The 27,010-nt window shown below is 43.7% G+C and overlaps 1 protein-coding gene across 2 annotated transcripts in view; it reads right to left on the reverse strand.

Moving 5' to 3' along the window:
* Positions 1–27,010, reverse strand: part of LOC311135278 (pleckstrin homology domain-containing family A member 7-like) — a gene marked incomplete at its 5' end in the record, with an annotated part of 186,933 nt that overhangs the window by 83,910 nt on the left and 76,013 nt on the right. The window contains 2 exons of one of the 2 annotated variants that reach the window (XM_084169235.1): positions 328–411; positions 10,555–10,681. Coding sequence is in view for 1 of the 2 variants with exons in the window: in XM_084169234.1 (XP_084025360.1) it covers positions 328–411 (84 nt within the window). Of the gene's footprint in view, positions 1–327; positions 412–10,554; positions 10,682–27,010 lie in introns of those variants that run through there. The other variant, XM_084169234.1, reaches the window with a different exon arrangement.

Below are 27,010 nucleotides of genomic sequence, written 5' to 3' on the forward strand. Positions count from 1 at the left end.
GCTCCATATACCTTGACATATCTGGCCAATGCAACAATTCTAAGGCTCCTATCTACAGTCTTGAAATAATATACACTGTTGGATTTACTTTGAAGATTGATATTTGTTTGAGACGCTATATGAATACAATTTAATATAGATAGTTAAGCTCGGCATTGGCTGTGTTGAGGTTTACACACTCGTAGTTACAAATAGATGCACGCCATTGACATTCCTGAGAGGCCACAGGTCTGTTATTGACAATTACCAACTAGCATACCAGCGATATTCTGAGAACCAAAAGTTGTCATCGCACAAAAGGCAGATAAAAGGAGATTAGTCACTCACTGTTCTTGGAGGATAAAATCAACGTTCTCCTGAGACACCTGTCCAGTCACGGGGTGCCGGAACGCCGTGATCCTCTGGTTATGGCTATGAGAGGAACAGAGGAGAAGAGAGGGAAGAGTGGTGGGGAATGGATGGAGGAGGAGAGAGGGGGAAAAACAGAGTGGAACAAAATTAGCATCGCTGGCTATCAAATCAGTCTGCGGTCATTGCGTTGGATTTTCACCCCCTTCCACTCACATGTAGACACAAGCGGATCATTCTCTAGATCATTCTCTAGGGGGTTTCAACTGCCCCCTAACCCTCTACTCTCGCCCCCCTGACTTTCTCAGGCGTGTGTAGAATGTGTGGGGTGGCGGTGGCCCCCTGTCCTGGACAGCTCGTATGATCTCGCCCTAAAGTGTCAGGCTCAGCACTAAATTCTGGACACACACACACACACACACACACACACACACACACACACACACACACAGAGAGATCGGTCAGGCCAGGCAGGGCCTCCATTGATTTCGACCTCAGCCAGTGATTCAGGGCCTGCGTCCCTAGGCTATTCCCTATAAGAACTACTGCACTACATAGGGAATAGGGTGCCATTTGGGACACAGACAGGCCCTCTATCAGGGATGTAAAAGCATTCCACTGCCAAGGGGATAAACAAAGAAGGGGTGGTGGCAGGAGGGCTGGTCAACGCTTTGCTTTGGAAATACTTTGAAGGTAAATGGCACACAATGTTTTCCAACTATACACAGTCTACAACACTCGACTCTTGTCTCGTGGGAGCTCGCAGGGTGAGGTTGAGTTGGAAAATCGGTCAAAGTTAACTGCCGGCGATAAGGTTGATGACAAGTGTTCCATTTATGAAACACAATCACTCACAGTGTAACTCACGCTAAATGAATCATTCAAGTTTTTAAAATGTTTTTTAAATGAATTTTAAAAAACATACAATCCACCTGCAGTGAAGCCGCTCAACATTTACATTCGATTTTAGTAATTTAGCAGACGCTCCCATCCAGAGCAACCCACAGGAGCAATCAGGGTGAAGTGCCCCGCTCAAGGGCACATCGACATATTCACCATCCAGTCCACTCGTGGGACCCGAACCAGCGAGTGTTGACATCTAATAATAACTAGAGAAGAAATGTGTGTAGCATCTTCTGATATCGCAAAGCCAATCATACATACATACTAAGTTCAGTTAGTCTTCAACAGGTATTGTTGTTGCTTGCTATGTAGGTTAAGTCAGACCCTTTCAGAACATAAAGGCAGATTTGGATCTTTAGGGAGATCGCTGACAAAATCACAATTTGCAGCGCTTCGTCCCCAGATATCTCAGAGTACCAGGAAGCTCTAATGCATTCCTCTTCTTCCAGGGGTTAGGATGTAATCAGTTAGGCTCTGCGTACACACCACCAAGCCTGCATCCCAAATGGCACCCCATTCCCTATATAGTGCACTAATTTCGAACCGGGGCCCATAGGGCTCTGGGTAAAAGTAGTGCACTATGTAGGGAATAGGCTTCCATTTGGGATGCAGGCCAAGTGACTTCAAAACAAGCCTTTATAGGGCACACGTCGCACAACACCCTCCCAATAGATTCCCTCCATCAAATCCCTGTACGGGAGCTGCTGCGGTCCCTGTTCCTGTCCCTGTAGGAGCTGATGTGGAGTGACGGCTGAGAGCTCACGTCCTGGTTTTAAGGAAGGAAATAAGCACTCCGGTCCAATACACACAGGGATGTGTGAAGTGGCTGCTGTGCTGTTAGTTGTCTTGACAGAGGCTGCATCCCAAATGGCACCAAAAGAAGTGCACTAAATATGGAATAGGGTGCCATTTGGGACGCAGCCAGAGTTATGTTTCTCACAGTGCTCTAGATACGAGTATGTCTCAGGGGACACTATTGGGGTCTACATTATCATAGACAATTATCTTAGAAAAGTTTGTACTGCTGTCTATGCAGATAGGCATAAGTATTAGCGATATTGGCTGAACAGGAATTAATACTTTTATAGTACTTGAGTAATAGCGCTGTCCAGGGGATGGCAGTGGCACCCACCCTCCACAGTATTTTTAGCCATGCGCTAAAATGGTGACGTGCTCACAGATCCCCATCAAATTCAACAGCAAATGTAATGTTACACTGAGGTCATCACAAATCGTTGCATTACTTGTAAACAACCAGTGCCAGTCTCAGGGCCTAGAGGCATTACAACAGGGAAAATCACAGTGTTTTTGCCTGCTACTAACTTTTCAATAAAACATTTGACCCATCCAATACAGTCATGGAAAAGCCCATTGAGAAATGGTTTCAATCCTTTAGAATTTAAATTGTCTGTTTCCATCTATGTTAACGTATATTGAATTCACTTTAAATTCATGGTTAACTCTATGGAATGTCTTTGGGACCGCCAGATGGAACATTTTATAGCACAGATGTTCCCACCACACCATCTCAGGCAATTCTTATCCATGACGTCTAACATTCAGTGCATTCGGAAGGTATTTAGACCCCTTCCCTTTTTCCACATTTTGTTACGTTACAGCCTTATTCTAAAATGGATTAAATACATTTTTCCTCATCAATCTACACACAATACCCCATAATGACAAAGCGAAAAACGTTTTTGAAAATTTTGCAAATGTATTAAAAATAAAACAGAAATACCTTTTTTACATACTGTAAGTATTCAGACCCTTTGCTATGAAACTTGAAATTGAGCTCAGGTGCATCCTGTTTCCATTGATCATCCTTGAGATGTTTCTACAACTTGGAGTCCACCTGTGGTAAATTCAATTGATTGGACATGATTTTGAAAGGCACACATCTGTCTATATAAGGTCCCACAGTTGATAGTGCATGTCAGAGCAAAAACCAAGCCATGAGGTCCAGAGTTCCTCTGTGGAGATGGGAGATTGCCAAAAAGGCACCTAAAGGACTCTCAGACCATGAGAGACAAGATTGTCTGGTCTGATGAAACCAAGATGTAACTAATTGACCTGAATGCCAAGTGTCACGTCTGGAGGACGGTGAAGCATGGTGGTGGCAGCATCATGCTGTGGGGATGTTAGATATTACTGCACTGCTGGAGCTAGGAACATAAGCATTTCGCTGCACCTGCGGTAACATCTGCAAATCTATGTACGCGACCAATGAACTTTGATTTGGGTATTTTGGAGTTGTTTCTAGTAGTTTCCGGTATTTTGAGGGTAGCTGTTTACAGTAGTTTCTGGTATTTTGGAGGTATCTGTTTGGAGTAGTTTCTGGTATTTTGGGTTGTTTCAGGTATTTTGGGGGTAGCTGTTTCCGGTAGTTTCTGGTATTTTGGGTTGTTTCTGTTAGTTTCTGGTTTGGGGTAATAAGTAAGACTACATAAATGTTAACTCTCTAATTATCTGGCTTTGAAAATGTTGTGGAAGAACCTAAACAGAGCCACAGGTGAAGCAGACTCAGTCTGCATCATAACAACAGATAACATCCCTTTAAGAAAAAATGTTTATCTCATGGTGAGAGAAATAACCCATTCCACACTGGCTTTAACGCTGAGCTCAACCCTCTACATGTACGGTGTGGTATTTACCTACAGTGCTGAGGGGGTACGTAAGGACACTCGAGTGTTGACTGGCACATCAAGGGAGGTAAACATTAATGTAAACAAATGTTGGTTACTAGGCTCCCATGCCCCCACCCCTTCATCCCTATACAGTTGACTTAATAACCTCTTAGAATGTGTGTGTGTGTGTGTGTGTGTATGTGTGTGTGTGTGTGTGTGTGTAGTAGTAGTAGTAGTACATCTAACATCAGCAAGCGCTGCTCAATAAGTAGGGGTGTGAACGTTTAAACTTTTAAACAAAATTGGGATCCTTATTGTCGAGTAAAATCCCTAAACGAAAAACAATGTTTTTTTTATGTAGATGCAGAACGTAAACAGCATAGTGGGTCTTTTTCCGCATCAACTACGAGCGTTGAAGCGCAAAGCTCAACTTCTCCACTGTTTTGGTGCCCTGGCTACCACACTGAACAGCGTGAAGTGAACCCGTGCACATGCGCAGATACTGTGTGTGACTGTGTGAGTGCGAAGTATTGCATCTCGCTCACCTCAATATCCTAGCCTATTAATTGATGATAGGCCCTGCTTGACTGAAGTTGCTTGAAATTGCAATCCAAGAAATTGCGAGATACAGCATTTCATTGCATTGCGAAATACAGCTTTTGATTGCCGATAGATAGGCCTAGTGCACGGTTCTGACTGTCTGCCTGGTGGCCGACTTACCTATACGGTGCCCCTCCCCTCTCTCTCCATCCCTCACCATGAAAGATGCGAGTGCTTGTGTTCTCGGAAGTATGGCAACAAATCAGTCTCCTCTGTTCCAAAAATACTGAATCTTAGGAGTCCATTCCTAGTGGAATCGAATCTTGACACTCAGAAATGGCAGTAGACGCCGGGAGTCGACATGCAAGGAGTCAAGGAATCAATTATTTTGGAGTTGATGCTCCACCACTACGTCATCATCGTTAACAGTTGGAAAAATGGCAGAGAAAAGCCAGCGACAGCAGCAAAAGTTCTTTATTTCTGGCCATTTTGAGCCTGTAATCGAACCCACAATTGCTGATGTTCCAGATACTCAACTAGTCTCAAGAAGGCCAGCTTTATTGCTTCTTTAATCAGCACAACAGTTTTCAGCTGTGCTAACATAATTGCAAAAGGGTTGTCTAATGATCAATTAGCCTTTTAAAATGATAAACTTGGATTAGCAAACACAGCGTGCCATTGGAACACAGGACTGATGGTTGCTGATAATGGGCCTCTGTACGCCTATGTAGATATTCCATTAAAAAAATCAGCCGTTTACAGCTACAATAGCCATTTACAACATTAACAATGTCTACACTGTATTTCTGATCAATTTGATGTTATTTTAATGGACAAAAAAAAATTGCTTTTCTTTTGAAAACAAGGACATTTCTAAGTGACCCCAAACTTTTGAACGGTAGTGTATACACACACACACACACTGCCTTCGGAAAGTATTCAAACCCCTTGACTTTTTCCACATTTTGTTATGTTTCAGCCTTATTCTAAAATGGATTCAATTGTTTTTTCCCTCATCAATCTACACACAATACACCATAATGACAAAGCAAAAACAGGTTAGGAAATGTTTGCTAATTTATTAAAAATAAAAAACTGAAATATCACATTTACATAAGTATTCAGACCCTTTACTCAGTACTTTCTTGAAACACCTTTGGCAGCGATTACAATACTTTGAGAAGTTAAATGAGAAAGAGATGCTAACTTTGCGAGGTTGAATTGAAGTACAGCAATGGTAGTACAGGTACAATGCTTAACCATCTGAAAGTGACGCACCGTGAGATCCAAACCGTTGTTGGCAGCAGCATTGTGAATTCACGTGGAACTGTATGCATTTTTCTTATCGTAAAAAATACAAAAACAACACGTTAACACATTTTTTTCCATTTGTCACATCCCTATAACTCACGCAACCTAAAACCAGTATTTAACCTACATTCTCCTAACCTGCTGCCATTTCAGACTGAATTCAAGTCTCCCATGGGTGTGAAAAGTGTGTGTGTGTGTTTACTGTAAAAGCAGGATGCTGTGTTTGGTTAGCGGTGATATTGAAGTGCTGTGATCTGTCAGGGGCTCTGTATTGAGGCCTGTCAGGACACGGTCAGCAGCAAAGGGCTGTTTTTGTTGCGCATACACACACACACACCTGTTACTGCACTGCCTCTCTGATCTCCGCAGCAAACACACATTTCCCTTCAACAAAACCAGCCACCATTTCTACCACAAGCTCAGGAGCGTCAATAAAACCAAACACACACACTTCTATAATAGGCCTTGGCTTAACAGTTTCCTTTTTTTCTCATCCAGTACAGTATGCATTTCCCTCTGAGAAACCATCATTCTCCTATATCAAAACCACTATCACTGAGTGAGAGAGAGGCTAAAAGGTCATACAAGTAACAACCTGTGAAAATCCTTCTGTGCATGGTTGTGCACTGAAGCAAGTAGTACACTACATAGGGAATAGGGTGCATTTTGGGACACAAACCATGCTGCAAACTGCTCTCTGTCTGGCGGTTCTCTGCTTTAAGTTCCTACAGTGCCTTGCAAAAGTTTTCATCTCCCGTTTTTCCTATTCTGTTGCATTACAACCTGTAATTTAAATTGATTTTTATTTGGATTTCATGTAATGGACATACACAAAATAGTCCAAATTGGTGAAGTGAAATAAAAAAAATAACTTGTTTAAAATAATTCTAAAAAATAAATAACAGAAAAGTGGTGCGTGCATATGTATACCCTTTGCTACGAAGCCCCTAAATAAGATCTGGTGCAACCAATGACCTTCAGAAGTCACATAATTAGTTAAATACAGTCTAACTGTGTGCAATCTAAGTGTCACATGATCTGTCACATGATCTCAATATATATACACCTGTTCTGAAAGGCCCCAGAGTCTGCAACACCACTAAGCAAGGGGCACCACCAAGCAAATGGCACCATGTCCTCCCGAGTGGCGCAGTGGTCTAAGGCACTGCATCGCAGTGCTAGCTGTGCCACTAGAGATCCTGGTTCGAATCCAGGCTCTGTCGTAGCCGGCCGCGACCGGGAGACCCATGGGGCGGCGCACAATTGGCCCAGTGTCGTCCAGGGTAGGGGAGGGAATGGCCGGCAGGGATGTAGCTCAGTTGGTAGAGCATGGCATTTGCAACGCCAGGGTTGTGGGTTCGATTCCAGTATAAAAAATAAAAATGTATGCACTCACTAACTGTAAGTCGCTCTGGATAAGAGCGTCTGCTAAATGACTAAAATGTAAATGTAAATGAAGACCAAGGAGCTCTCCAAACAGGTCAGGGACAAAGTTGTGGAGAAGTACAGATCAGGGTTGGGTTAAAAAAAAAGATCTGAAACTTTGAACATCCCACGGAGCACCATTAAATCCATTATTAAAAAATGGAAAGAATATGGCACCACAACAAACCTACCAAAAGAAGGCCGCCCACCAAAACTCACGGACCAGGCAAGGAGGGCATTAATCAGAGAGGCAACACCGGGATGCTGACCTTCTAGGCAGAGTGGCAAAGAAAAAGCCATATCTCAGACTGGCGATCTGTGAAGGGAGTAGTACACAGCATTGTACGAGATCTTCAGTTTCTTGGCAATTTCTCGCATGGAATAGCCTTCATTTCTCAGAAGAAGAATAGACTGACAAGCATTGAGTCTTCTTGGGTATTACGCTACAAGCTTGGCACACCTGTATATGGGGAGTTTCTCCCATTCTTCTCTGCAGATCCTCTCAAACTCCGTCAGGTTGGATGGGGAGCATTGCTGCACAACTATTTTCAGGTCTCTCCAGAGATGTTCGACTGGGTTCAAGTCCGGGCTCTGGCTGGGCCACTCAAGGACATTCAGAGACTTGTCCCGAAGCCACTCCTGCGTTGTCTTGGCTGTGTGCTTAGGATTGTTGTCCTGTTGGAAGATGAACCTTCGCCCCAGTCTGAGGTCGCTCTGGAGCAGGTTTTCATCAAGGATCTCTCTGTACTTTGCTCCTTTCATCTTTGCCTCAATCCTGACTAGCCTCCCAGTCTCTGCCGCTGAAAAACATCCCCACAGCATGATGCTGCCACCACTGTGATTCACCGTAGGGATGGTGCCAGGTTTCCTCCAGACGTGACGCTTGGCATTCAGGCCAAAGAGTTCAATCTTGGTTTCATCAAACCAGATAATCTTGTTTCTCATGGTCTGAGAGTCTTTAGGTGCCTTTTGGCAAACTCCAAGCGGGCTGTCATGTCTGGCCACTACCATAAAGGCCTGATTGGTGGAGTGCTGCAGAGATGGTTGTCCTTCTGGAAGCTCATCGCCACAGTGGAACTCTGGAGCTCTGTCAAAGTGACAGTCGGGTTTCTTTGTCACCTCCCTGACCAAGGCCCTTCTCCCCAGATTGCTCAGTTTGGCCGGGGGGCAGCTCTAGGAAGAGTCTTGGTGGTTCCAAACTTCTTCCATTTCAGAATGTGGAGGCCATTGTGTTCTTGGGGACCTTCAATGCTGCAGAAATTTTTTGGTACCCTTCCCTAGATCTGTGCCTCGACACAATCATGTCTCGGAGCACTACAGACAATTCCTTCGACCTCATGGCTTGGTTTTTGTTCCGACATGCACTGTCAACTGTGGGACCTTACATACACAGCTGTGTGCCTTTTCAAATCATGTCCAATCAATTTAATTTACCACACATGGACTCCAATCAAGTTGTACAAAGATCTCAAGGATGATCAATGGAAACAGAATGCACCTGAGCTCAATTTCGAGTCTCATAGCAAAGTAATGAATATTTATGTAAATAAGGTATCTTTTCTTTATTTTTAATAAATTTGGAAACATTTCTACGAACCTGTTTTCGCTTTGTCATTATGGGGTATTGTGTGTAGATTGCTGAGAAAAAATAAATATTTAATCAATTTTAGAAAAACGCTGTAACGTAACAAAATGTGGAAGAAGTCAAGGGGTCTGAATACATTCCGAAGGCACTGTTTATGGCTATTTCAGCCACACCCGTTGCTGACAGGTGTATAAAATTGAGCACACCACCATGCAATCTCCATAGACAAACATTGGCAGTAGAATGGCTTACTGAAGAGCTCAGTGACTTTCAACGTGGCACCGTAATAGGATGCCACCTTTCCAACAAGTCAGTTTGTCTAATTTCTGCCCTGCTAGAGCAGCCCGGTCAACTGTAAGTGCTGTTATTGTGAAGTGGAAACATCTAGGAGCAACAACGCCCAGCTGCGAAGAGGTAGGCCACACAAGCTCACAGAAAGGGACCGGAACTGGAAGCAACATCAGCACAATAACTGTTAGTCGGGAGCTTCATGAAATGGGTTTTCGTGGCCGAGTAACCGCACACAAGCCTAAGATCACCATGCGCAATGCCAAGGGTCAGCTGAAGTGGTGTAAAGATCGCCGCCATTGGACTCTGGAGCAGTGGAAACGCGTTCTCTGGAGTGATGAATCACGCATCACCATCTGGCAGGCCGACAAACTAATGGGTTTGGCGGATGCCAGGAGAACACTACCTGCCCCAAGGCATAGTGCCAACTGTAAAGTTTGGTGGAGGAGGAATAATGGTCTGGGGCTGTTTTTCATGGTTTGGGCTAGGCCCCTTAGTTCCAGTGAAGGGAAATCTTAACGCTACAGCATACAATGACATTCTAGACGATTCTGTACTTCCTACTTTGTGGCAACGTACGTGTGTGTGTGTATATGTGTGTGTATAAGTTGGCGTGTGTAATGCAAGGTGGGTGCGTGCATGCGTGGTGTCATAGACAGACATTTAAAGTAGCCCTTTGAGTGGAGCTGCAATGTAGGCTCTGAATCATACAGCTAATAATTAGCCTTCCATCCCACACACTGGCTTTTGTTAAATGGATGAAGAGGCTCAGGTGTCATCAGAAGTTGAGAACTCAGAACACCAGCACTCTCCTCCAAAAGAACACTGTTTTAACACCGACTTTGAACTATTGGTAAAAGCACAGATTGATTTCGACAGTCGGGTAGTTAGGACTGGATATACAAGCCCCCACACACAACCATCACACGCAGACCACATACAGTATGTACACGTGCGTACACACATGTAGCCTACACGTACACACACAAGTAAACGTGCATGTACACGTACAAGTGAATGAGCAAACGATCACGCACACAACCCTGCCAAAGACTAAAGGGTATCATGTATGATGAGAGTCCACTAGGTTGAATTACACAAAGCCAAAGTCAAAGACAGTGGGAGCTGTTTTTCAACAAAAATGACAATAACTTACCATTTGCATGACAATTAATCCAGAATTCCATTATCGTCACAGCCCTATGTACATTTACCAAAACTATAAAAACAATACACCTCCCAGAAATGTTATCTAAGGTTACTGTGCATGACAGTACAGCAACTGTCAACTTTTTCACAGTTAAGCTCACTAAGCCATTCCCTCTCCCTCAATGACATTGTTGTCACCTAAATGAGAACACCTCTTCCTCTTTAAATCTTAAATCAAATCCCAGCTAAAGCTAGCACGTCCACACCTGACTGTACTATCGCAATAGATCAATGGTTAGCTTGTGTAACTGCACCGCACAACCCTCTGAAGATAGCCTACAATACTGTATATAATAACCAAGCAAAGCCCCAGCTCACCAAAGCGACTTGCTGCTACATCTTCCGAATACAAACTGCAACTCAGCTGAACTATGACAGTAGCTACAGTTCTAGTACCGTTTCAGAGCTGCTTCGGTTGGTTTCCCTAGAGCTGGTGCCACTAGGCAGTTAGCTCCTATAGCTCCAGCATTGACCCTGCGGTCAATGTCGCCTCAGTAACCCAATAGCTCAGTTCCACCTTGCCCCTCTCTCTCTCTCTGCCTCTCGCTCTCCCTAGATTGCTGGAACTCAGTGCAATCAGTGAGCACTAACAAAATAGTTTTTTTTAAATGGTTCAATTAAAGTTAAGGGTTAAATCAAGCTGGCCTCTTACCTTCTTCCACATGGCTACGGTTCTGGCTTTCACTCTGCTGGTCTGTGGGTGTGTATGAGCTATTCCTGTGTTTAGCGGGGAGTGGGTAAAGTACCATTACAGTAGCTAGGTCCTGTCATAGGGAGGAGGGAAAGGGGGGAATACTATCTGAGCCGCACCTCACTCTCTCATTCCCTCTCTCTCCCTCTTTGGCTTCTCAGTACGACTGCACTGCTGCCTGGGATTTCATTCACATACAGTGAGAGGCAGTGACAATATAGCCTTGTTCCAAACTACCACGGTCTCACGTCCCCCTATACAGCGCAGGCAGAAAGCTATGGGCATTGGCACATGGAGAAAGTAGGCCCATTTATCAGTGTGGGCCGGCTGTGTGTAGAATCCTATCTGTGTGTGTCTGGCGGCACAAATCACTTTAATGAGGGTTACTAACCACGCAGGATGAGCATGGGCCATTATACGCCCATTTTACCATCTCCTCTGTAACAAGCCCCTTCGGAAATATCATATGCTATTTTGGGGCGTTTGTTTTGCAGCAAACTCCAAGTCCTTTAAGACTGGGCCCCTCAGAGGTATTTTGTGTTCACCTCAAATAAATATCAGGAGGTTGTCTTGGCAGTGACTTCAAAAAGCCTTTGTTGCAAAGAACTGGAAAAGCTAACGGTCAGCTTGTTCCTTTCATATGAATCCACAATTTCAAACTTTATTTGTCCATCTGTTACGACGGAAATGTGTCTTCTGCTCTGCTCTCACGCACAATAGAAATGTGCGCGCAAACACAGACATGTACACACACAGTATGCCTTCATATCTCCATGTTACCAAGCCTCCATATTCTCCTCTATACCCAACTAACTATTCCCTCCCATCTCCATTGTCCTTTCGATAAAGTATAACTTGTGGGATTGCTTTCACCCTAGGGCTTGACGTCACAGCCTAACCCTAACCAAGCAGCCTGATGCATTAAAGTGGTGTTTGGCATTGTGGCACTCAGGAAAGCTTTTGTTTGGCCAGCTTGTAACCAGTGCCAGCCCCCCCTCTCCTGTTTCACTGTGGCCCTGAACAACAAGGGCATCTCCAGCACAAGAGCTGGGGAAGGGGGCATGGCGGGCACTCAATGCTGGTGACAGCCTGGCATCGCTGCTATGCTGCGACAACCTTGTGCAACATGCTGTTGATGGCAGAACATGCCAACACTGAGGCGGCCATTTTGCATTGAGAGGTTTGTGTATTGCAACCCCCATTGTCTAGCTGGCGTGATATGTTTATCAACTGTGTGTTGATGCCACCAAAACAAGCAAGAGATCTGAAGTCCAGGTGTCTCGTGACCCCAAAATGTTGAGGGTTATGCACAGTCTCACAGACATTTACATTTAAGTCATTTAGCAGACGCTCTTATCCAGAGCGACAACCACCCCTTTTTTTTTTTATGGGGGGGTGGGTAGAAGGATTACTGTTATACTATTAGTATAAGTATGTCTGAGGTGTAATGGCATGTGATTAATCAGTATCCACATTCGTAGGACTATGAAGCCAACTGAAGCTAGCCATCTTTAGAAAATCCCAAATATGTCTAGCTGGCTTCGTGACATATGCCTCAGGTGTTGGAGGGCCAGTAGGAGGCACTCGTTCCTCTAGTCTAAAAAAATATCCCAATGCCCCAGGGCAGTGATTGGGGACATTGCCCTGTGTAGGGTGCCGTCTTTCAGATGGGATGTTAAACGGGTATCCTGAATCTCTGTGGTCACACAAAAATGTCATGGCACTTATCGTAAGAGTAGGGGTGTTAACCCCGGTGTCCTGGCTAAATTCCCAATCTGGCCCATACCATCATGGCCACCTAATCATCCCCAGTTTCCAATTGGCTCATTCATCCCCCCTCCTCTCCCCTTTAACTATTCACCAGGTCATTGCTGTAAATGAGAATGTGTTCTCAGTCAACTTACCTGGTAAAATAATAAATAAGTGTGTCTCGTCTCCAAAACATTGTGGATTACAAACAGACTCAGAGACGAAAGAAACAGGAAGAAATAAGGCTAGAGTAGACTATCAACTCTATCTGGATTGAGAGGATACAAGGACCTAACCTATAGTGACTCCATTGGACTTTTCTTGCTCTGTCTCCAGGTTTGGCAGCAGCTTGCCTGAAATAGACTACAACAATCTCCTCCAATGAACAGGTTGGTCCTGACCCTCCGTTGAACTTTCGGAACACATGCACATTCCAAATGCATTAAATCGGATGTAATACCACATATCTGCATTGTTAAACTGCAATACGTTGGAGGAGAACAGACTTGTGTATGTGTGCGAGTGTGATGTAGGGGGAAACAGCTGGTTTTACAGCACCAGTGCTAACATTAGAGGCCTGCTAACATTGCGTGAACATTTGTATGAGTGATTTATAGTTTACACTATACCTATAATCCCCTCTGGTTGTCCTCTCTAGAAAGTGCTCTTTTAACGCACGTCAAATTTACTTTCAAACAGTGTTGTTAGACATGGTCAAGGTAACTGAGGTGAGTGTCAGGGTAGGTCAAGTTTACTCAAGTAAAAAAAATCATGACTCATCTTGTTCACTTAATTGAGTTCACTTAACAAGAGATTTTGGCAAGGTCACCAAGTCAAGCTTTTGCGCTTGAACATTACGTTTTTCATTGGATGAAATTAACTTAAACACTGGGTAAAGTTAACATAAAATGAGTTTGGCATGCTTTATTACTTTAACCAGAGTTTCTTCAATCAACCAAGTTAGCTTCAACACTCTGGCAAGTTCACTTTAAGAGGTTGAGTTTTTGAGTTTCCTCAATCACTCACATTTCCTCTGGAGTTGGACTGCTTCACTGATGAGCACATGCAAATTATTTTCTCCGATAGCTATGGAAATTAGAGAGCTGGTTGTTCGACCCTTGACCACGCACCAATCAACGTTGCCATTTTGGCAGTCTACTTCTGTACTTCTGTGCCTGATTCGCTTTCATTAAACCCACTCTGGGATAATACAAATATTGACATTAGCATAACCACTGATGGCAGAGAGACAGCGATGTGGCATTGTGTGATTGGGATGAGTGCGGTGAGCGCTGAGCAGTATTGAGACTTGTTAGAGAAGGGCCTATGCCAACTCCAAAACCCAGTCTACACACGGCAGGTCATGCATTCACTGCAAATGAGCTATTTTCCCCCAACTGGGAGGAGAATTAGAAATTAGAAATGTACTCCTATCTCAGGAGTAAAGTGAGTGTGTGAGAGGATGAAGGTTTGCATAATGGACTAGGGTTCTGTTCGTCTTCCTCCTGTATAGCTTGATAACATTTTTCTCTGTCTTTTCAGAGTTTAATGGTCCAGGGAAGTGACAGGGACAGGGACAGATGGTGGGTTTGAGAGAAAGTGATAGAAAGAGTGTGGGGGAAAGTTGGAGGAGAGGAGGTAAAGGGAGGAGAGAGATTAAGAAAAATTAAATAAATAGCAGTGCAGATGGCATTCTTTTGGTAAGTGCAGATATGTATTATAGGTAATGAATGTTTAAGGAAATACTACAGATTTTGTGGCGCAGCAGAAAGACCAGCGTACCTCAAATGCAGAGGTTGTTAGTTCAAATCCCAGGTGGGGTCATATTTTAGCTGAACAGCGATAACACATGGAATTGCACATTTGAAAAAACATGAGGCGTTTCAAAAACATTGGAACACTTCATGTGATAACATTGCTGTTAATTTAGTGGTACATTTTACGTTCATTATACAGTACATTTAATAGGATACTGTATTAGTGTTTTGCTACATATTTACTGTCAAATCAATCAAATCAAATGTTATTTGTCACATACACGTGTTTAGCAGATGTTATTGCAGGTGTTGCGAAATGCTTGTGCTTCTAGCTCCGACAGTGCAGTGGCGCAGTGGTCTAAGGCTGTGCCACTAGAGATCCTGGTTCGAATCCAGGCTCTGTCGTAGCTGGCCGCGACCGGGAGACCCATGGGGCGGCGCACAATTGGCCCAGCGTCGTCCAGGGTATGGGAGGGAATGGCTGGCAGGGATGTAGCTCAGTTGGTAGAGCATGGTGTTTGCAACGCCAGGGTTGTGGGTTCGATTCCCACGGGGGGCCAGTATGAAAAAATTTAATAAAATAATAATAATAATAATGTATGCACTCACTAACTGTAAGTCACTCTGGATAAGAGTGTTTGCTAAATGACTATGATGTAGAAGTAAGTAATATCTAACAATTTCACAACATATACCCAATACACACAAATCTAAGTAAGGAATGGAATTTAAGAATATATACAAATATGGACAAGCAATGACAGAGCGGCATGGACTAAGATACAATAGAATATTATAGAAGACAGTATATACACATATGAGATGAGTAATGCAAGATATGTAAACATTATTAAAAGTGACTAGTGTTCCATTTCTTAAAGTGGCCAGTGATTTCAATAGGCAGCAGCAGACTCTAATGTGCTAGTGATGGCTGTTTAACACTCTGATGGCCTTGAGATAGAAGCTGTTTTTCATTCTCTCGTACTGACCTCGCTTTCTGGATCATAGCGGGGTGAACAGGCAGTGGCTCGGGTGGTTGATGTCCTTGATGATCTTTTTGGCCTTCCTGTGACATCGGGTGCTGTAGGTGTCCTGGAGGGCGGTAGTTTGCCCCCGGTAATGCGTTTGGCAGACTGCACCACCATCTGGAGACCCCTGCGGTTGCGGGCGATGCAGTTGCCGTACCAGGCGGTGATACAGCCTGACAGGATGCTCTCAATTGTGTATCTGTAAAAGTTTGTGAGGGTTTTAGTTGACAAGCCAAATTTCTTCAGCCTCCTGAGGTTGAAGAGGCTCTGTTGCACCTTCACCACACTGTCTGCATGGGTGGACCATTTCAGTTTGTCAGTGATGTGTACGCCAAGGAACTTGAAGCTTTCCACCTTCTCCACTGCGGTCCCGTTGATGTGTATAGGGGGGTGATCCCTCTGCTGTTTCCTGAAGTCCACAATCATCTCCTTTGTTTTGTTGACGTTGAGTGAGAGGTTATTTCCTGGCACCACACTCCCAGAGCCCTCACCACCTCCCTGTAGGCTGTCTTGTCATTGTTGGTAATCAAGCCTACTACTATTGTGTCATCTGCAAACTTGATGATTGAGTTAGAGGCGTGCTTGGCCACCCAGTCATGGGTGAACAGGGAGTACAGGAGGGGTCTGAGCACGCACCCTTGTGGGGCCCGAGTGTTGAGGATCAGTGAAGTGGAGGTGTTGTTTCCTACCTTCACCACCTGGGGGCAGCCCGTCAGGAAGTCCAGGACCCAGTTGCACAGGGCCGGGTTCAGACCCAGGTCCTCGAGCTTAATGATGAGCTTGGAGGGTACTATGGTGTTGAATGCTGAGCTATTGTCAATGAACAGCATTCTTCCATAGGTATTCCTCTTGTCCAGATGGGATAGGGCAGTGTGCAGTGTGATGGCGATTGCATTGACTGTGGATCTATTGGGGCGGTAAGAACATTGAAGTGGGTCTAGGGTGTCAGGTAAGGTAGAGGTGATATGATCCTTGACTAGTCTCTCAAAGCACTTCATGATGAGAGGTGAGTGCTACGGGGCGATAGTCATTTAGTTCAGTTACCTTTGCTTTCTTGGGTACAGGAACAATGGTGTCCATCTTGAATCATATGGGGACAGCAGACTGCGATAGGGAGAGATTGAATATGTCCGTAAACACACCAGCCAGCTGGTCTGCACATGCTCTGAGGATGCGGCTAGGGATGCACCTTTCCTTTTGTAGTCTGTGATTGACTGTAGACACTGCCACATACATTGTGTCTGAGCCGTTGAATTGCAACTCCACTTTGTCTCTATACTGATGTTTTGCCAGTTTAGTTGCCTTGCGGAGAGAGCTAATCCCTACCATTGTGACGCAGAGTTGTCAAAATGCTTCAGCAAATGTACATTACATCAGGGGCGTCGGTAGTCACAATATAAGTAACCTAATTTATGTCTCTCTAACTGCCCTGAATACCACCGCTGATCCTACAGCTATTGTGTGCAGTAATCATGTGCCTAAGAACCAGATTTATACTGTTAGCACTGAGCCGGTGTAACCGAGGAGGCAGTCCACTGTGTGCAGCTCACCGTGCACTAACATAAAGAATATGAGCACATCTACTGCTGCTAAGCTTCCCAGTAAAGCAATAAAAACAAGTAAGTATTCCAGATGAAAAGTGCTCAAAATAGCCCACGTTAACATACAGTTGAAGTCGGAAATTTACATACACCTTAGCCAAATATATTTAAACTTCACAATTCCTGACATTTAATCCTAATGTATGACCCTCTAACCTGTCTTAGGTCAGTTAGGATCACCACTTTATTTTAAGAATGTGAAATGTCAGAATAATAATAGAGAGAATGATTTATTTCAGCTATAATTTATTTCATCACATTCCCAGTGGGTCAGAAGTTTACATACACTGCCTTTAAATTGTTTAACTTGGGTCAAACGTTTTGGTTAGCCTTCCTCAAGCTTCCCACAATAAGTTGGGTGAATTTTGGCACATTCCTCCTGACAGAGCTGGTGTAACTGAGTCAGGTTTGTAGGCCTCCTTGCTCGCACATGCTTTTTCAGTTCTGCCCACAAATTTTCGATAGGATTGAGGTCAGGGCTTTGTGATGGCCAATCCAATACCTTGACTTTGTTGTCCTTAAGCCATTTTGCCACAACTTTGGAAGTATGCTTGGGGTCATTGTCCATTTGGAAGACCAATTTACATTTACATTTAGATTTACATTTTAGTCATTTAGCAGACGCTCTTATCCAGAGCGACTTACAGTTAGTGAGTGCATACATTATTTTTTTAATTTTTCATACTGGGAATCGAACCCACAACCCTGGCGTTGCAAACGCCATGCTCTACCAACTGAGCTACATCCCTGCCGGCCATTCCCTCCCCTACCCTGGACGACGCCGGGCCAATTTTGCGCCGCCCCATGGGACTCCCGGTCACGGCCGGCTACGACAGAGCCTGGATTCGAACTAGGATCTCTAGTGGCACAGCTAGCACTGCGATGCAGCGCCTTAGACCACTGCGCCACTCGGGAGTGTGACCAAGCTTTAACTTCCTGACTGATGTCTTGAGATGTTGCTTCAATATATCCACATAATTTCCCTTCCTCATGATGCCATCTATTTTGTGAAGTGCACCAGTCCCTCCTGCAGCAGAGCACCCCCACAGCATGATGCTGCCACCCCTGTGCTTCACGGTTGAGATGGTGTTCTGCGGCTTGCAAGAACCCCCTTTTTCCTCCAAACATAACGATGGTCATTATGGCCAAACAGTTCTATTTTTATTTTATCAGACCAGAGGACATTTCTCCAAAAAGTACGATCTTTGTCCCCATGTGCAGTTGCAAACCGTAGTCTTGCTTTTTTATGGCGGTTTTGGAGCAGTGGCTTCTTCCTTGCTGAGCGGCCTTTCAGGTTATGTCGATATAGGACGTGTTTTACTGTAGATATAGATACTTTTGTACCTGTTTCCTCCAGCATCTTCACAAGGTCCTTTGCTGTTGTTCTGGGATTGATTTGCAGTTTTCGCACCAAAGTACGTTCATCTCTAGGAGACAGAACGTGTCTCCTTCCTGAGCGGTATGACAGCTGCGTGGTCCCATGGTGTTTATACTTGTGTACTATTGGTTGTACAGATGAACATGGTACCTTCAGGCGTTTGGAAATTGCTCCCAAGGATGAACCAGACTTGTGGAGGTCAACAATAGTTTTTCTGAGGTCTTGGCTGATTTCTTTTTATTTTCTCATGACGTCAGACAGAGGCACTGAGTTTGAAGGTAGGCCTTGAAATACACCCACAGGTACACCTCCAATTGACTCAAATGATGTCAATTAGCTTGTCAGAAGCTTCTAAAGCCATGACATCATTTTCTGGAATTTTCCAAGCTGTTTAAAGGCACTGTCAACTTAGTGTATGTAAACTTCTGACCCACTGGAATTGTGATACAGTGAATTATAAGTGAAATAATCTGTCTGTAAACAATTGTTGGAAAAATTACTTGTGTCATGCACAAAGTAGATGTCCTAACCGACTTGCCAAAACTATAGTTTGTTAACAAGAAATGTGTGGAGTGGTTCAAAAACGAGTTTTAATGACTCCAACCTAAGTGTATGTAAACTTCCGACTTCAACTGTATGTAGCTTAAGAAACAAGGTTCATGAAATCAATAATTTGCTAGTAACAGATGACATTCATATTCTGACTATCTCTGAAACTCACTTAGATAATACCTTTGATACAGTGGTAGCAATACAAGGTTATAACATTTACAGAAAATATAGAAATGCCACATTGCCTTTATTATTTTACTCTAACTCTACCTCTCCTCCCCTAATTGGAGTAAACTAATGGGCAACAATACTTGTACTTCCATCTCATACATGCATTTTATGGACACTGTACATTTTACACTAGTTATCCTTTTGTGTCCCACTCTTCAGCTACCCCCAACACTTCCCATCAATCTCTGAAAACCATCCAGTTTAGATTTCTACTTGCCATATATTTTTAAACTGTGCTGTGATGTTTCACAAAAGTTCTGAACCTTTCTATTCTCATAGTTTCTAAAGATAGTAAAGAGTATTATTATATTATTGATCGAATGACTATGGCTTTTCAAGTCATCCATCAGTGCTATTTGCAGAGTTAGCTTTAGGCAAATGTTGTGATTTTTCTGCCATTCCTGAACCTGTGATCAAAAACAAGCTACATATGGGCAGTACCAAAACAATTGATCTGGATTCTGTATCTTCGCAGAAAGATCTGCAGAGCAACATTCTATTGGTTGCAATAATTTTGTATAACACATTTAAATGGAAAAACTTTGTTTTGAATCCAGCATTGTTTTGTATATCAGTTCATAAACGATGTGCCATGGAATCGGAATATCTCTTCCGAATGCTTTTGACACCTTGTAGAGTCCATGCCACGACGAATTGAGGCAGTTCTGAGGGCAAAACTCAATATTAGGAATGTATTGTACACTCAATGTATGTTCCAAGCAATTAGTATGAACCTGGTGGCACTGCAGAACAGGGCTGGGCGATATGGCCAAAATATCATATCACGGTATTTTATGTTTTTAAATAATAAAAGTTCTGAATTTGCTTGACCCTAGGGTGGCAACACATACATTCTAAGTGAGTCTTTCTCCATTCTGATTGTTTTATAATTTTCAGCATTTTCAAATGTTGCAATAGCGATTTGACTTCGATTTAGAGCAAAACACTTGGGTGGGAAATGGAATGATTATTCTAATTCTATAGTTAGAATATAATAGTGGGAACTTTGAATACAGTGTTGTGACATGACAACAAATGAAAATGCCAGGGAGGAGTTATTGTGACAGGGTAGGAACCAAAGTGTTGATAAATGTTTCCTAGGGGACACTATAACTGGCGACCGAAGTCAGCTTACATGCGCCTGGCCCGCCACAAGGAGTCGCTAGATTGCGATGGGACAAGGACATCCCGGCCGGCCAAACCCTCCCGACGACGCTGGGCCAATTGTGCGCCGCCTTTTGGGTCTCCCGGTTTTGTGACACAGCCTGGGATCGAACCCGGGTCTTTAGCAAAGCCTTAGACCGCTGCGCCACTCGGGAGGCCCACTGCGTATTCCTCTTTGATTTAGAAGATATTGTTGCACAAACAACATGTTGATTTAGGTCTACACCATCACTGGTATTATCAGGCTGTATAGCTAATTATGTTTGCTCTGATTTTATTAGCTAGCTAGCCAGCTAACTAGCAATTAGCATTAGCAGCTAACAAGATTTAGGCCCAACTTGCTAAAAAAAAAAGTTTGCAGATGTAAGAAACACAACTAATATTGTAAGTAGCAAATTGAAAACAGCATCATTGTCATCAACATTGTTGCATGTGCTGCATTGACCATGCAGACTAAACGCAAGTGTCTGGTGATCGAGGAACAACTAATGCGCTCCTTGAGTGACAGAGGCGGGGCTAGGTCTGTTTGGAAAGCAGCATAGAGAGAGAGAGAGAGAGAGAGAGAGAGAGAGAGAGAGAGAGAGAGAGAGAGAGAGAGAGAGAGAGAGAGAGAGAGAGAGAGAGAGAGAGAGAGAGAGAGAGAGAGAGAGAGAGAGAGAGAGAGAGAGAGAGAGAGAGAGAGAGAGACAGAGAGAGAGAGACAGAGAGCGGAGAGAGAGGACTCAAGTAGCGAAACTATAAAAATGGACATTGCACACGGCGTATCACATTTAACAAACCAAACATTCAAATACCATTATAGAAGGTAAAGTAAAAACCCAAACCAGTTCGTGCATCAATACCGGTATATCGTAAAATACGGTATACTGCCCAGCCCTACTGCAGAAACATCGATGCACTCCCAACCAAGAAGTTGCATGTTGAAAACCCCAAACAATGTATGTATACTCTACGTCAAGTGTCCTTGAGCACTGCTAGTTTTATGTTGATGTTATGTTGGTGGTGATAATTGGACAATTATTTTTTACTTGATTCTTGGAAAAGTGCAGAAATGCACAAATAATTAACACTATGACTATGCATAGATAATTAACAGAGTAGCAGCAGCGTAAAAAGCTGGGGTGGGGGTGCAAATAGTCCGGGTAGCCATGATTAGCTGTTCAGGAGTCTTATGGCTTGGGGGTTGAAGCTGTTGAGAAGCCTTTTGGACCTAGACTTGGCGCTCCGGTACTGCTTGCCGTGCGGTAGCAGAGAGAACAGTCTATGACTAGGGTGGCTGGAGTCTTTGACAATTTTGAGGGCCTTCCTCTGACACCGCCTGGTATAGAGGCCCTGGATGGCAGGAAGCTTGGCCCCAGTGATGTACTGGGTCGTATGCACTACCCTCTGCAGTGCCTTGCGGTCGGAGGCCGAGCAGTTGCCATACCAGGCGGTGATGCAACCAGTCAGGATGCTCTCGATGGTGCAGCTGTATAACTTTTTGAGGATCTGAGGACCCATGCCAAATCTTTTCAGTCTCCTGAGGGGGAATAGGCTTTGTAAGAACATTACGAGTCTGCAGCTGTGCGTGTAATGTGATCTAGAACTTTGACTAAAGACACGAGGTAGGAAGGAGAAAATCCCATCTCAGACAATAACGGGTATCTGCTCTGAGTACACTCCACTACAACCCAGAACAAAGAAGGCCATTGTGACCTCTGGTGGACAATCAGAGCCTTACAAGTGAGCTGAGCGAAGACCCAGCCAAAACCTCCTTTCAAAGAGGGCTTGGGTCAACAGAGATAGACGAGTGTCAAACACGTAAATACATTCATTGGTTTCTTACTCCAAAAATGGTGGTGGTTCGTGAGCAAAGTATTTATGATTACTTTGAGGGTAGCTTCCAAATGTATCAACGACAAGTTTGACTCTCTTTGTCTCTCCCTATCTACCCCTCCCTCTTTTGATAAACAAGCCATCATGCTGTTGTTAGTCCGCTAGGGACTTTTTCTAATGTATTAAGTATGTATGTATTCAGTGTTATTATTTAGTTAGCTAGTAAATAAATAATTAAGCCAATTTGTGTAGTGCTGAATCATAAGTAAAGCTGGTGTTCGTGCAGATCCAAGAAGTCTACGACCGTTCAGAATGAGACTGATAAGAGGTAATGATTGATACGTTGACTGTTTTATACATAGTGATAGGTAAAAACCTTTTAGAGCTTAATTCGGGAGATGGTAACTCTAAACAACTTCTTCCGTGGTGCCCCAAATCCTAATTAGTTAATTGTTACATGATTAATTTAAATCGAGTAACAATTAAACATAGTTAGTTGATTCTATAAATAACAGTCATCATATTAATGAAAGTCACGTCAACTGTGGGACCTTATATAGACAGGTGTGTGCCTTTCCAAATCATGTCCAATCAATTGAATTTACCACAGGTGGACTCCAATCAAGTTGTAGAAACATCAAGGATGATCAATGGAAACAGGATGCACCTGAGTCTCATAGCAAAGGGTCTGAATACTTATTATTTTGTGACAAAGGAAAAACCTGTTTATTATGGGGTATTGTGCGTAGATTGATGAAGAAAAAATATAATTTAATCATTTTTAGAATAAGGCTGTAACGTAACAAAATGTGGAAAAAGGGAAGGGGTCTGAATACTTTCCGAATTCACTGTAACCGCACCGGGCCCTTACGGTGACACGGAAAAGCCACTTCCCTTCAGTCCTCACCGCTACACTGGACTGATGTTACACCATACTGGCACTCCAACTAACCGCCTCCTTCAAAATGGGTCCTCCGCAGCAGAGGAATGCATTTCCTTCTGATATGTCTGATCTACGAGTGTGCTAATTTTATTCTTGACTGAAAATAACCTCCTGGTGAATGCAAGGGATGGAGTTGAATAGATGTAAATGGATGCTAAGGATGGGTGAAAAGAGTTGAATTGAATGTCCATAAAGAGGAAAACCAAACTGGCCAATCTGCGTGCAATTGCGTTATTCAAATCATTTCATTAATTCTGCGTTGCCGAACGCTAAAATAGAACGTGGTTCTATTTGAGACGCTTAACACGCTGCAAGTCCAGCAACAACCCAATGTTCATATCCTAGGACAAACTGGCTAGCAACAGCAAGCTAGCTAAATGTCCATGAATGTTTCATGTGTGTTTCGACTTGCCCCCAATGTAGTGAGTTCACAGTTGGTTTTGTTGTTTTAACCTGCGTGTCATGATCGCATCTAGTGTGGATAGACAAAATCAACATGCATGGCTTGTGTAAGACAATGACCAACCATATTCATCCCTCGCGCCATCCATCACGCTATCAGATCACTGATCTACGCTTGTCTCTATGCATCAAGCCCATTATATGTCTATCCCAAAGCAGTCTCTCCTGTGAGCCCACACCAAGTGTCTCCATTTTTATTAGCGCTAGCTGTCTCGGAAATGAGCTCCTTTATAAATATTTATGGAGGACAATTTGACGCAATCCATCACCCAAATTTGAGTTTTCTTAGAGGCACCGCGGCACTAAAACGACTGTGAAGCGTTTACAATCAGATTGATCAAAAAGGAGGGAGGTAGGGAGAGCTGGCTTCGATGAGATGGATGAAGAGGTTGGTGGTCTTGTAAATTTGAGGGGATGGAAGAACATGGCTGATTATTTTTTACTAACTATGCAAAGACTATAGTCCACTGTCAGTAAACACAATCAATTGTTTCAGATGAATTACTTAGAACAGATAAAGAGTAACGTTAGAGTAGAGTACAAAAAAAGAATTAAAAAATAGAAAACCTTTCTTGTCCACACAATGTGGAAATTTGCCTTGGGCTTGAAACTATGACATTGACGGACATTCAAAACATAAACAACATAACAGCATCAGTTCACTTTATCTAAACTTCAATCTCCCTCCGCTCCAATGGTACAACTCACTTCTGTTGTCCAAACACCCTCTATTTAACAGGCTTATAAGGACGTGACCCTGAGAGTAGATATTGATTTACATGGCACTCAGACAGACCATGTGGCAGCGTCCCAAATGGCACCCTATTCCCTATATTGTGCAGTACTTCTGACCGGGGCCGTTGGTGCTATCTACCTTGTCATCGCTTATCTGATCTGTCAGTTTCCCCTAGGTACAGATCTAAGAGCAGCTTCCTTTCCCCCAATCCTAACCTTAACCATTAGTGGAGAAAATTCTAAACTAACCCCAGATCAGCATTTGTTACGGCATGGGGTGATCATCGGAAATGCCTAGTGAAAACAGAATAGAGATGAGGACACTGTATTCAAATAAACACCGCAATAACGTGAAAATATGGAACTATGGAACTGGGTAACTCCGGTCACACAGCTCAGTGGGAAAATCTCAGTGTGACAATTGGACCATAGTGTTTACGCTGTTTGTTTAGACCACTCCCAATTTACCTGGCTTATCTACAACATAGCAGTGATGCATGTCAGGTTAAGACATTCTGTTGATCAGACATGCTTTAGGCTACTCCTGCAGGTCATCAAGATGACAACATTATCCTGGAAAGAGATTCATCAAATTGTTTGTCCCAAAAAAGTGGTCTATGTCTCGTCCATGGTTTGACGTGATAAATATTGATTAAAAAGTGAGACGATACTTTCTTTCTCTCTCAATGGCTCTTTCTCCAGATAGACAGGCGTACACAACAAGCAGTCAAAGACCCCATTCTCAGTCCCTCTCCTTACCGCTTACCCCTTCCCTATTTCCCACCTCAACCCTCTCTCTATCCATTTGAATATCACTTGCTTTCCCTCTCCATCTCCCTCAATCTTCCCCTCTTTCATTCCTATCCTATGCTTCTCTCTTCCTCCCCCCTCCTCCTCTACCCCTCTCTCCTATCCCTTGCTTCCCTCTCTCCCTCCCCGTTCCCTCTCCTCTACCCCCTTAGCCTCTCTCTCCCTCCCTCCCTCCCTCACGCTCCCCCTCCGTTCCTCTCCCTTGCTCCTGCCTCTCCCCAACCCCTCTCTCCCCCCTCCCTCTCAGAAAGTATGAGGCAGTGCTCAGAGTTAATTGCAGCTGTGCAGAGAGATGCTGGTGGATTGTGATTCTCCAGCCCTGATGAGATGCTCAATCTGCGTCCCAAATGGCACCCTATTTCCTATTTAGTGCAGTACTTTCGACCAGGGCCCACAAGGCTCAGGCCAAAAGAAGTGCACTATATAGGAAATAGGGTGCCATTTGAGACGCAGCCTCTGTCTTGATTGGGGCCAGTCAGGGAGACATCAGGGAAAACACGCCACAGCCACCATAGCAAAAAGAACCGCAAAGCCTTTTTCGCCAATCACCCTCTATACGACAGCTGGACTGCGTCCTACGTCTCAGTTGCCATCGGCAACGCCATGGGGCCAGCCGTGGCTTTTTGTTTTCCTTCTCTCCAAAGGCTGCTCCGGGACACTTGTTGCCATGGCGATCAGTGATGTGGCCTTACATACGGATGGATACCATTTGTTTTTGCCGTGACATAATTGATGTAATCAATTATAATAAACGAGCTTGGGGAGCAGTGATATTGAAAAAGTGCCCTTTTAGTGAAAGAAAGGGTAAAAGTGTTTACTACTACATATGCTCTGCTTACTCCAAACAGGTCTGAGTCACTGTATAAACACGGTATAAACAGCGACCGGCTGGGCCTCCCGCTGACTGGAGAGCAGGGTTTCAGTCTGGAGAGAATGTTGTGGGAAGGTTGAATGCAAAATAACCATAGGACAACCACACTCTCACCAAGCTCTAAGAAACATATGGTTCTCAGAACGTTATGTGCTAGCTGGGTCATAAGAATCATAATACATATCGTATCGGCACCTAAGTATCGTGATAATATCGTATTGTGAGGTCCCTGGCAATTACCAGCCCTATTATACTCAGCAATAACAGTTGAAAGAAGGTGGGTGGGGGGCATTGTGTGCGCGCACGCTCAAATTTACTCCCTCAGAGGAGATGACATCCAAATGCACTGCTTTGAGGAAGCATTAAAACGAATCAACTAAACAAACATGGCATATCAACATTCCCGACACAGCTCCTCCATACTGCTCTGACAGTTAAATGAAGTCATCACACACTGCATTCACATTCAAATGATGCTTAGCGACAGCTCATATCTATACAGTATGTAAATGAACAATCATAGCTTGTACAGTATGTGCATAGTGCTTTTCAGTATGTCTGAAATTGCTTTACATTTTACAGGGTTAATTTACAGCATCAATCTCCTCCAAAGTATGGCACCTTTTTGCAGTATTGCTAGAATTACTATTAAAAAAGCACTCACTTTCAAAATACCACCAACACTACTAAGCTGCATCCCAAATGGCACCCTATTCCCATTCCCCATGGGCCCTGGTCAAAAGTAGTGCACTAGAAAAGGAATAGGGTGCCATTTGGGATGCAAAATAGTATCTCTGTCCCATTCATTGATACACACAGAGACATTCAGTCCTTGCTGGTTGTTTAACAAACAAAAAGCTTGCTTAGCAGATGGCAAGGTATCTAAACTGACCCAGGACCAATCAGTGGAGATTGAACTGCCCTAAGGCTAGTGAGAGAGCATTAGAGGGCAGGACAACAATAGAGCACCTAGACTGACCTAGGATC

The sequence above is a fragment of the Coregonus lavaretus genome (genome assembly GCF_964263955.1).
Source record: "Coregonus lavaretus genome assembly, chromosome: 9".
In the NCBI taxonomy this organism is placed as follows: domain Eukaryota; kingdom Metazoa; phylum Chordata; class Actinopteri; order Salmoniformes; family Salmonidae; genus Coregonus; species Coregonus lavaretus.